The 11,515-nt window shown below is 35.5% G+C and overlaps 1 protein-coding gene, 1 long non-coding RNA gene and 1 pseudogene across 3 annotated transcripts; 1 reads left to right on the top strand and 2 right to left on the bottom strand.

Moving 5' to 3' along the window:
- Positions 1–287: 287 nt before the first annotated feature.
- On the bottom strand, positions 288–3,018 carry LOC120070242 (G-type lectin S-receptor-like serine/threonine-protein kinase LECRK3; annotated as a pseudogene). Its single transcript, XR_016531787.1, has one exon. The product of XR_016531787.1 is annotated as a G-type lectin S-receptor-like serine/threonine-protein kinase LECRK3 (transcript).
- Positions 3,019–3,075: 57 nt separating this feature from the next.
- On the top strand, positions 3,076–5,479 carry LOC150038302 (uncharacterized). Its single transcript, XR_016531794.1, has 6 exons — positions 3,076–3,213; positions 3,385–3,462; positions 4,738–4,855; positions 5,015–5,097; positions 5,191–5,259; positions 5,339–5,479. It is a non-coding gene; the product is annotated as an uncharacterized LOC150038302 (long non-coding RNA).
- LOC120070241 (G-type lectin S-receptor-like serine/threonine-protein kinase LECRK2) lies at positions 4,263–8,270 on the bottom strand. The gene is made up of 2 exons (XM_039022127.2): positions 7,639–8,270; positions 4,263–6,277 (listed from the first exon to the last, which is right to left on the bottom strand). Exons 1-2 carry the CDS (start codon positions 7,711–7,713, stop codon positions 4,355–4,357), a joined length of 1,998 nt encoding a protein of 665 aa, XP_038878055.1. The 5' UTR covers positions 7,714–8,270; the 3' UTR covers positions 4,263–4,354.
- Between the last annotated feature and the right edge of the window lie 3,245 nt (positions 8,271–11,515).

Here is an 11,515-nt window from a genome sequence, read left to right as displayed (position 1 = left end):
ATTTAATTTTAAAAGATGAAAAGTAGTGGAACTTAATTAATAGTAATCTGTTTGGTTATTTTAAATTTGTTAACATAAATTGAAATTAAAGATGAATAGTGAGTATTTAATGAAAATTGACATTAAAAATGTAAATCTTGAAATCTAAAGCTCTAATTGAAACTAAAGTCAAATGTCAAATGTCAAAGGTAAAATAGTAACATTTTGAAGCACAAAACAAAATTGAAACCAAACTAAAAATTAAATGTATAACATTTTGAAATATAAAGACAACGAATCCAAAAATCTAGTGATCAAAAAAGTTTTTTTTTAATTACATAAGAAATCCAATTCCCCATTACAATCGAATTGACACACGAAGATTTATTACTATTAAACCAATTTTAACCTAAATTGTCTTCTCAACAAATAATAATAATAATTTTTAACTGAACACGAAACAATAATTTATTTAGATTAGCGAAGGAGAGGGAGGGGTTCCAACTTCGGCGGTGCCTTCTAACATTTGGGTGACCTTCATCGACGGTCTTTCAGACGCATCTGGATGAATGCACCACAGTCCCACCATTGCCATTCGTTTAAACCTTTCGAAATCCTTCAAAATTTCCGGTTTATCTGCGATCACCGCCTCCAGATTCCCGGCCGCCACCCGACACAGAACCCAATTCGACAGAACCAAATCCTCCTCCTCACTTTATTCTTCGATTCGATGCAGCTTAATTGACCTTCTACAGCAAATGATCTCCAGCAACATTATCCCATAGCTGTACACGTCAACCTTCGCCGTCACAGGAGCTCCCCTCAGCCACTCCGGCGCCATGTACCCGTATGTCCCTCTCACCACCGTTTTCGTTCTCGTTTGGTCCTTCTTCAACGGCTTCTATATTCCAAAATCTGCTATCTTCGCTGTGTAATTTGAATCGAGCAGTACATTTGGGGCTTCACGTCACAATGGATGATCTGCGCCTCGCACCCTTCGTGTAAGTACGCTAATCCTCTCGCTATTCCTATTGCAATTTCTACTCTGTGTGTCCAATTAGGGTTTTCGCCACTTCCAAAGAGGAAAGTTGATAGTGCTCCATTAGGCATTAGCTCGTACACTAGAAGAAGCTGATTCTTCTCGTTTTCGACGCAGTAACCTAACAATCTGACCAAATTCTTGTGATATGTTCGCCCAATGATTGTGGCCTCCGTCACGAATTCCTTCTCGGCAATTTCAGTCCTTTTGTCGAGCCGTTTCACTGCAATTTCCACATCGACTCCGTCTATGTGTAAACTTCCACGGAATACTTTGCCAGAAGCTCCTTGGCCGAGGATTCTGTCGAATCCATTGGTTGCATCGAACAATTCCTGGAAAGTGAATTCCCGGAAATTGATTCCGATGGCACTTGCACTTGAAAATTGCTTCCTTCTCATCAATCTTCCAGTCATGGGATGAGAGAAGAGGGCAACAGCGCCGAAGCAAATTGCCAGAACTCCAGCAATTATATTGCCAATCTCGAGGAATTTTCGGTATTTCGATTTGTCTTTAGTTTTGCTGGTTAAAACCCCCGTGTTCGCTGATGGGACAGGCACTTTGATCAGAGTTTTTAATCCTTTTGTATTGAAAGTATTTCTAGCATTCATTAATGGCGTCCTTTTCCTAACGCATCTTGTACCATTCAAAGTTGCAGCCATGGTGTAACAATCTCCGAGGATTGCCTCTTTGCACCTCTCAACATCAGCCCCGTCCGTAGAAGCCAATTCTAAAAATTGACCAGGTCTGGGGGGAAGTCAATAACGACATCATCCATCTCCTGGACCTCGAAATTCTTCCTAGATTTTTCAGTACAGTAATTGATCGGAGTTTGTAGCCGACATCCCTTCACAGCATTGGTCGGATCCAATTGAACAAAACCCGGCAAGCATTCACAGGTTACTGTATCGTTGTCGGATGATTTGCAGAGCCCATTTAAGCCACAAACGGTGTTCACAAGACAAGGGTCGCTCATGGCTCCCCAACCTCTTATCCATCCACTGCCTTTAGTTTTGGGGTAAGCATATTGTCGGAAATCGCCATGGACACTAATTGTTGCTCTGTGGTAGTAATCCCCAACTGGAGCTGGAACATTGACAGTCAAATTGTGAAATATCTGTTCAATTGGGGCAGTTCCACTGGTGTACATTAAAGCAGAGGAATTATCGAACACTAAGACAGTATTGTTAATATCAGTTTTGACTGTGAACCAATACCCAATATTGGAGAAGTGGTAATTGGAGAGCACCAGATTTCCATCGTTTTGCATTTGCAGCATGAAATTCCCAGTTGAGAAATCCGAGATGTTTTTTGCAGAGAACATTTTTTTGTTGACCCCTAAAATCTGTCCAGGAAGGAGCGTGTCTGTTGGCGAATCAAAGCTTTGTCCGATGGGTGCAGAATTGGAGTCTTTCAACACAAAGTTGCCGTCGTCCTGCATTTGGCCAGAATCTGCAGGCGTTTGTGTGGATATAATTGTTTGAATCGCGCCATCTGGGAACAAAAGCACAAACTGGCCGGTGGTGTTCAAGCTTATTTTGGAATTTACCGGCGCGGGAGTGTCCCGGTTAGCCGACCAAACCAAGGTCTGGTCAGCCTTGTTTGGGATTTTATCGAACCAAATTCCCACAAGGTAGAGAACATTTGGAAGAGGGTAAAAACCAAAGGCAAAATCCCCAGATGGAGAAAGCCAAGGTTGGTTAGATCCTGCAGTTATGGAAGAACCCCTGGTTACGTTGGAGCCATTTTGAGCTAAACACTGATAGAAGTTTAGAAGAAGAAAAGAAAGAAGTATGAGGAGTGGCACTGTGATATTGTTGGCCATGATGGAGCCGATTGAAGTTTTTGGAGAAATTTCAGAACATGTAGTGACAAATTTGTGTGTTTGAAATGGTCTGATCGGGAAGCTGCTTTGTAATGGATTTGATACGACGAAAATTGACTTGGGAGTTGGGAGTCAAGTCAAGTTAAGAAATCAACGAAGAGAAAAAGTTATTGGAAAAGGAAAATATGGTGTGGGTGTAATGGGATGAAGGCCCCACACGGAAGGATTCAATTCAGAGAAGATTGATGATTCTTTGAGCCAAAAAAGGTCTTTCTAAAGTCTTGGTGTGACGTGATGTTATATGTGCGAATTTGTCATCCAGAATGAGTACGGTAGACCATTAAAAGAGGAAAACAAAGTTGCAAATTTTTAGGTATGGTTTCATTTCATTGAACTCAAAATTTATACAATTTTTTTTAATGAATTTTTATCTTTTGTTAAATCAATCGATCATTTTCACTAACATTTTTTTTATAGAATTAATGAAAAAACAAAGCATTTGAAAGAATTATTGAAAAAATCAAGTAAATTGCGAGGCCCGAAGGATGATGTTGAAGTTGAGGAAAGAGATTTTTAATGCTAGAGGTCGTACCGGCAATAGGAGATTGCTGCACTGAACCTGGTTTGTCTTCTTTCCTTTTCTATTTTGTAGCTTTATTATGGATTTTAGTATGGAATTATTTTTTTGTTCTATGATTATGCATGGCTAAACTCCCTGCCCTGGGGACTAGTGTAGCCTAGGGATCTTTGGGAGTTATTTAATTGAATGCACTATTTAGTGCTTACTTCCATTCATGCATTGACCACTTTAATGCCTTTAACCTACTGGCATAGAGTAATTGTTGTTTTTTGATTTTTGAGAGAGGAGCCTTATATTAGAACTTACATTAGAACTTAAATGCATGATTAAGGTAGTTTTAAGATCGGAAGATTTGTGATTGCTTTAGAAGTTGCTAAAAGAAATAAACTTTAAAGCCTTGCATGTTATCGAAACTAGATAGGGACATTGGTTTTCTTATTTTGTAGAAGAGTTAATTGTGGTCGAGATATACAGTTTTTTTTATTTCTCGACTTATGAAATTATTGCATGTTTGTTTTGTGCATTAAATTAGTTAATTCATAAATCTAATTGGTGAAATCAATTCCCTAAAGACACATTTCTTATTGGTTTTCTCACTCGGTTTAGTTTTCATTAGCTTTAATTCAATCATTAGTTCCATGTCAGTCTCTACATAAAATAGCATTAGTCTTTGTGGTACTTAAGTGAACTAGAACACCAACCCAAAGGATAAATCTCTCTTACACTCACACATTATATTAGAACTTGACATCTTTGTACACATCAATTTTTTAAATGATAGCAAGAGCCTTCTTTTTCTAGTGCATTCATTAAAAGACCAATTGCTTCAAAACATACAAAAGTAAACAAATTACTCGGGATCTCTTTACGGCATATTTGAAATGAATTTTCAAAAGGCTTTAAAAAGAGAGAGCCAATTCAAACATGACCTTAGTCAATTATACAAAAACACATGAAACATAAACAACCACACAAAATATGCATATCTCATTCGTTCAAGCAAAGGAGGGATTCTCACGTCACTGCTTCCTTCTAGCATCCGTACAACTTCTTTCATGGATGGCCGACATACAGGATCTGAAGAGATGCACCACACTCCCACCATTGTCATCCTCTTAAACTTTTCATAGTCATTCATTGCTTCACAATCATGCCTTATTATGTCTCTCAATCTTTCTGCTCTCACACTACTTACAACCCAATCCACCAGTATTATTCCATCATTGCCTTGTGTTTCTTCTTCATAATGCCTTCTGCAAAATATGATCTCTAACAACATGACTCCAAAGCTGTAAACGTCGGCTTTTGTTGTAACAGGTGCTGTCTTGAGCCATTCTGGCGCCATATATCCCCTTGTTCCTTTTATCACCGTGGCTGTCCGTGTTTGGTTTTTCTTCATCAACTTGGCTAACCCAAAATCTGAGATTTTTGCTCGGTAATTATCGTCAAGAAGAATGTTTTGTGGCTTTATATCGCAGTGGATGATCTGAGTTTCACACTCTTCGTGCAAATATAACAACCCATTTGCAATTTCCAATACCATTTTTGCTCTGCTTTCCCATTTAGGCTTCTGATTTTCCTTCTCTCCAAACAGGAAATTTGACGAAGGACCATTTTTCATGAGCTCATAAACCAATAACCGATGCTCTTCTTCGTTGCAGAATCCCAACAATTGAAGTAAGTTTCTATGATGAGTCAAACCAATTACTTGGACTTCTGTTAAGAACTTTTCTCCTTGTTCAACCACCTTCTTCTCTAATTGCTTCACAGCAACCTCCACTTCTTGATCTCTCAAAGTCAAAACTCCTTTATAAACTGCACCAAAAGATCCTCTGCCAAGTAGGTTATCGAAACCATTTGTTGCTTCTTTCAATTCATTGAATGAAAATGCCTTCAAATTCACCTCCAATGGCTTCAGCTTTGCAGGTTTCTTCCCTTTTAAGAAATCCTTTGTAATAAAGGGTTGATAATAGACAGACACAACTGCAAAAGACAATGCGAATGTTGAACACACGACAAATATTGCTAGCAGGGCCTCGTTAGAAAGGGATCTTTTGCCATTAATGATTATGGGAACTTTCAGGAAAGCCACTAGATTACTGGTGTCAGGAATGCTTTTTCTAGCGTTTAACAACGGCATCCTCTTCTTGTAGCAATTACCTCCAAAATAAACGGCTGCTGAGCAAAAACAGTCCTTCCTCACAGCTTCCTCGCACCTGCTCTCATCTGTTGGTCCAACCATGGACACGTCAGAGTCCAAAAGAAATGGGAAATCAGAATCGTCAAGCTTAACAATTTTGAAGCTCTCATTTGCATTATTCAATGAACAAAAGTCCATGACCATATTTGGATTTGGATAACACCCTTTAGAGGGTATGTTTGGATCGATCGGCACATACCCTTCCAAACACTCACAAATCGCAGTTTCATTGCCATTTGAACAAAATCCAAACACCCCACAAATGTTACTCACCATACAAGGCCTTTCAATCAACTTCCATGTCGTAATCCACTCGTTTTTGCCCCCATTCTTAATCCGATACAACTGTCGGAAGTTGCCCTGATCATCGAGAATTGATCTGTGGTAATAGTCTTTTACTGGGACTGGCAATTTGGTCGTCATAGGATATGTAATTGCCGTGGCATTAACAACATATAATAGAACTGTCGTTTGGTTGAAGACAATGGCCGTGGTGTCTCCAGACGTGCCAGTATAGTTATAAGCAGGATCACCATTTCGAAAAGCAGTCAATAGGACATTACCATCTTTAGCAACATCCAACATGAATCGGCCCGTTGAATAGTCATTTCTTGTTCTGTTGGCACTCGAGTACAGTTGATGGCCAATGCGAAGGACCTGTATTAACAGTATTTATATAAAAGATTAAATCTATAAAGTTATATGGGCCATACAAAAGATTATGGATAAAATAATTTTGGGTTACTCATCTTTCAACTTGGATTTGTTATGCATTTTTTCAAATGAGTTTAGAGCTTTTTCTTGTAGTTTTTATATTGAGAGACTAATTAGAAATTATATTTAAATTTTAATGACCAAGGCTCCATTAGGTAGCAATTTAGGCTTCATTTAGTAACAATTTAGGTTTCGTTTGGTAATCATTTGATTTTTTGTTTTTGTTTTTGAAAATTAAGCCCATTTTATCCACATTTTTTATAATAATTTGCATCTTAATTAAATGCTTGAATTCTTAGTCAAATTTTGAAAATAAAAATAACTTTTTAAAAGTTACTTTTTTTAGTTCTCAAAATTTGATTTGGTTTTTTAAACCACGGGTGAAAAGTAGATAATAAAGGAAGATATTTGAGGGTGAAAGTAGTGTACATAAGCTTAATTTTCAAAAACAAAAACAAAAAACAAAATAGTTATCAAACGAGATTTCAGTTTTTAGTTTTTAGTTTTTGAAAATTAGGCCTATAAACCATCATTCCATGTCTAAAGTTTTAATTTTGTTATTTATTTTTTACCAATATTTTAAAGATCCAAGTATAATTTTGTTTTTAAAAACTTGTTTTTATTTTGGAATTTAACTAAGAATTCAACTCTTATATTTAGGAAAGATACAAATTCATTGTAAAAAATTGGGAGAAAATAGTTTTAATTTTGAAGAACCAAATAGTTAACAAATGAGATTTTAAGTTTTTTATTTTCTATTTTTGAAATTTATGCTTATTTTCTATCCATTTTTCTATTATGGTTTTCACCTTTCTTAAGGAAATACATGAATTTTGTCATAAAAAATTGACCTACTTTTTTAAAACATGAATAGAAAATAGATAACAAAATATAAGCTTAATTTTCAAAAACTAAAAATCATAAATCAAATGGTTACTAAATGAGATTTAAATCTGACCGAAGACCAAAATTGTTAAACAAGAACAAAATGAAACTGAAATTCCAATTCAAAAAACAAAAAGCATATTTTACTCAATTATTAAATTTAATTCAAGTACGATTTTGCTTTATACACATTTTCAATTTCAAATTTAGGAGGTATACTTTCAATAAATCTTAAAATTAATTTTAATTAATAATTTAGAGTTAATTTTTTTATCGCATTTAATTTTAAAAAAAAATTAGGGTTGATATGAACTAAATTTTGTGTGGAACAACAAACTATAGCAGTTTGAAGTAATTTCAAGATTTAGCTAAGAGAGAGTAAATACATTAAACTTTTAGTTGTGTAGTAGTTTAAAAACCTGTGCAGGCAATAGAGTATCGGTGGGATGATCGAAGCTCTGCCATATGGGAATGGACGAGGAATTCCGCAGCATTAAGTTGCCATTGTCGGACACTAAAGCAGAGCTCGTGTCTTTCCCATTGTAGATTGAAACCTCAGTACCATTTTCATGAATCAGCACAAATTCACCGGTGCCTCTGAGGACTAATGTTTGAACCAGCCTGTGCCGGGTTGTCTCTGTTGGCGGACCAAACCAAAGTTCTCTCAGGAATTTTGTCGAATACTATGCCAACAACATATTTGCCATCGACAGTTTGGTGGAACCCAAAAGCAAATTCGCCGGAGGATGATACCCAAGTTTTATGCGACCCAGCAAGGATTGATGAACCCAATTCAATTGTGCCGGTCTGGGCGTAACAGTGAATAAAACAAAGAAGCAACGGGAGAGAAAGATGTAAAACTTTAATGGCAGCCATCGAAGTTTTAGAGGAAATTCTAGAATAGAGTAGCGAAAAAAAATTGTGTTTGGAATGGTCTAATCTGGAAGCTGCTTTGTAATGGATTTGATACGACGACTTGGGAATGAAGTCAAGTTCAGAAAAATCCACTAAGAGAAAATGTTATTGGAAGAGGAAAATATGGTGTGGGAGTAATGGGATTAAAGCCCCCACACGGAAGGATTTAAAGAAGGGGAATGAATATGATTAAAAAATCTCATGGTATTAAGACACTACAAAGTAATAAGTCTTAATCGTAATTAGATTACATTTGCAAATGTGTATCTAGGTACGCTTGCAATTGAGGCTCATTACAATTAATCCATCAATTGATTCTCATTGCAATTATACTAAGTTTGATTGCAGATTGATAAACATGACATTAATTCAACTATAATTTACGTGCACTTTCTTTTCCAAATTTGGAGATTTGATCTCTCATTTTCTTAATTATTGTACTAAAAAAATATATGTAAATTTCAAGTACTCTTCTTTCACATATTTAATTTACTATTAAAAAATGTCAAACACATTGTCTTCTTTAGTTGATATTGACATTTTAAATCCATAATAATGGATCATTGTATGGTGCAATATAGAGTAATCTGTGATGTACTCATGTTGCATCCATCTCTATGCATCCCTTATCAAGGATGAAATATTTTTTTTTTAAAAAAAAGAAATTACTAGGTGCCAATTTGTGAGTTAGTTGACAACGTCAGGTGCATCAACGAAGTCAAGTTAGGTGCCATCAAGTATGATTCTACAATAAATCATGAGTTATTGTGTAAGTTACTTGTTACTTTCCAAATAAAATTAGATAGTCTGTCAACTTTATGTGTAAAAATATTATTATGAAAAACAAATTTTACAATTTTTTTTTTTTTTTTTTTTGTTAGGATTAGATTACAACTAGGTCTCTAAGCTTCAAACTCAACATTCTACCTTTAAAGTAGGGATTGCAATGGGACTGAGCCGGGACGGGGATGAACTCCTCATCTTCGTCCCATGGGGATTTTTAATTCCCATCCCCATCCCATTCTCCGTTTTGGAGAGTTAGGGTTGGGGTGGGGAATACCCATTTGGGAATTCGGGTCCCTGTAGGGAAAAATCTCCACTTTTTATTTTATTATTTTATTATTTTTATTATTTAAAATTAACTAAATTTAATATTTATATTAAAATTGTAAATTTTATATAGGAAATTAGTATTATTGTTACATATAGTTGTTTAAATTAAACATTACATGTTTTTTTATTATAAATTAATCAAAATTAAATTTATTATATTAGATTTTTAATTTTTTCTTTTTAAAAAAAACCGAAACATAGTTGAGCTACTGTTTCAGTAATATATAATTTATTATTATTATATTAACAATTAAAAAAAAATCGGGGGGAAGGGGGATCTCTTCCCCGTCTCTGCCCCATTCCCGATCGGGGACTCGATTTAAATCCTCGGTTTGACCCTCGTCCTCAATCAAGCCAGGGATTTCCCACCCGCGGGGACCCGAACCCACGAGGAATTTTGTCATCCCTAAGTTTAAAGCTCGAGCTATATAGTATCTTGGTCTTTTTATACAATTTAGTTGATGCTACAAGGGTTTTTTTTATTAATAAAATAATTTTTTAAAATAAAAATATATTTTATAATTTTTTTTAGAATAAATTATTGATGTCAAAATTTGGACAGGTAAAATGGTTTGACCTCAATGTGGCACTAATGGTAAATTTATATCGAAAAAAGAAAATCATTAGCAAGTGCACACCGGTGTGGTGAATGCCACACACACTCTGGCACTTAAGTTAGAAAGTGATAACTTGTAGAAATACAAGTTATTCTCTTGAAAGCTGGAACAATCAAGATTCTTAATGATAAAATCCCATCTATCTTAAAGGAAAATGCATGGAATTTTTCAAACATTACTAGCCTTTATAAAAACATTCTTTTTGATAAAATTGTGGCACTAACGCATCTCATCACAGGATTTCAATTAAATTCGCTAAGTGTTGCAGGCTCAACTAACGCAAAGGCATGTGTCTGAAGGATTCCAACGCATAGAAGATACATTGATTCGTGTTGTTCCTGTCAAATCACCACTTACAAGTGGGTATCTGAATGTCGACGTCTGAAAAGCAACTGAAATGTCAGCCAGTTGACCAAAGCATGGAAATTCATATTGTCATATCACAAGTTGCTGAGAGAAAATGCCTATAAATAAAATACTTACAATCGGAGAAAGTAGCATAACATAGATAGAGCATCTTAGAGCTTAAATTATAGTAGTTTTGCTGCTGCAAGAAGAACATAGGAGGAAAAGAACCATTGTCATTGTTGATCAAGGAGAATTGAAGAGAACCAAGCTCGAGAGAGAACTTTAATTCATTTCTTTAACAAGTTGGTTGTACACACATTAAGATCAAGCCAAAGAGGACAAGAAATTGAACTCTTCGACTTGACTCTTTTCTTTTTACTTAACGTCCATTCATCATATCATGCGATTAAGTGTTGTTATTGTAAAGACAATTTCGTTCTTTATAAAGTTATGCATTTGATCCATCACATTTGCCTCTACTTACAATCTACTGTGTTAAATGCATTTGTGACTTTGTGCTTGTTAAAATTCTAAAGCTTTAATCATTTGATCATCTGATTGAAGTTATCTCAGCTAAAACCATTTGAGAGAATAGGATAGTTAGAAATGCATCAAGTCAGAACACACAGTAGCTTTAGAGATAAAAATATTTGTGCTTCACTACTTTCTGTAACCAACGCATGCACCCTAGAGATAGGAAGATATGGTATTCACATTGAGAAATATTGAATAATTAGATAAACAGAAACCCAACTCATTGACATACATTTGATTGTAAACAAGCATCTCTCATCTTCATCCCTACTCACACTCTTTCGTGTTCATCTTACTTGGATCAACGTATTCCTCTATCACTTAGCACCATTCTTTCATTAAACCATATATTTTACTTGAACTCTTGTTTCTTCTTATACGCATGCAGTAAAATAGTGTAGACAAAACTTTTCTAGCATTTATTTAGAACCCTTCTACATCTGTTGCAACGCAAGGTTTGCGTTAGTCTAACTTAAAATCCTGTGTTTGACCCTGAACTTACCAAGAACTTGAATTAGATTTATACTTGGATCTAACTTAGGTAAAGCTTGTACGCATTAGCAAGAGAGTGTGACGCATCAACCCATCTTCTCACCTAGAGAAGTTATTTATCATTCTTTTTCATTTACATAAATCTTATCTTCCATTTCCACTTATAATACACTCCTAGCGCACATCATTAAATCACGAACAAGTTTTTGATGCCGTTGCCAGGGATTTAGCAACAAGGCTAACCAGAATTTTGCTTGTGTCTTTTGTAGAAAAACTT

The sequence above is a fragment of the Benincasa hispida genome, chromosome 1 (genome assembly GCF_027475165.1).
Source record: "Benincasa hispida cultivar pf3 chromosome 1, pf3_genome.v1.1, whole genome shotgun sequence".
Lineage (NCBI taxonomy): Eukaryota > Viridiplantae > Streptophyta > Magnoliopsida > Cucurbitales > Cucurbitaceae > Benincasa > Benincasa hispida.
The sequence above is the reverse complement of the archived record's forward strand: the minus strand, read 5'-3'. Positions and strand labels throughout refer to the sequence as shown.

Coding starts and splice junctions, on each gene's coding strand:
- LOC120070241 (XM_039022127.2), bottom strand. CDS start 7,713: ATGCTGCGGAATTCCTCGTCCATTCCCATATGGCAGAGCTTCGATCAT. Junction 6,278..7,638: donor ATACTCTATTGCCTGCACAG/GTTTTTAAACTA, acceptor CTGTTAATACAG/GTCCTTCGCATTGGCCATCA.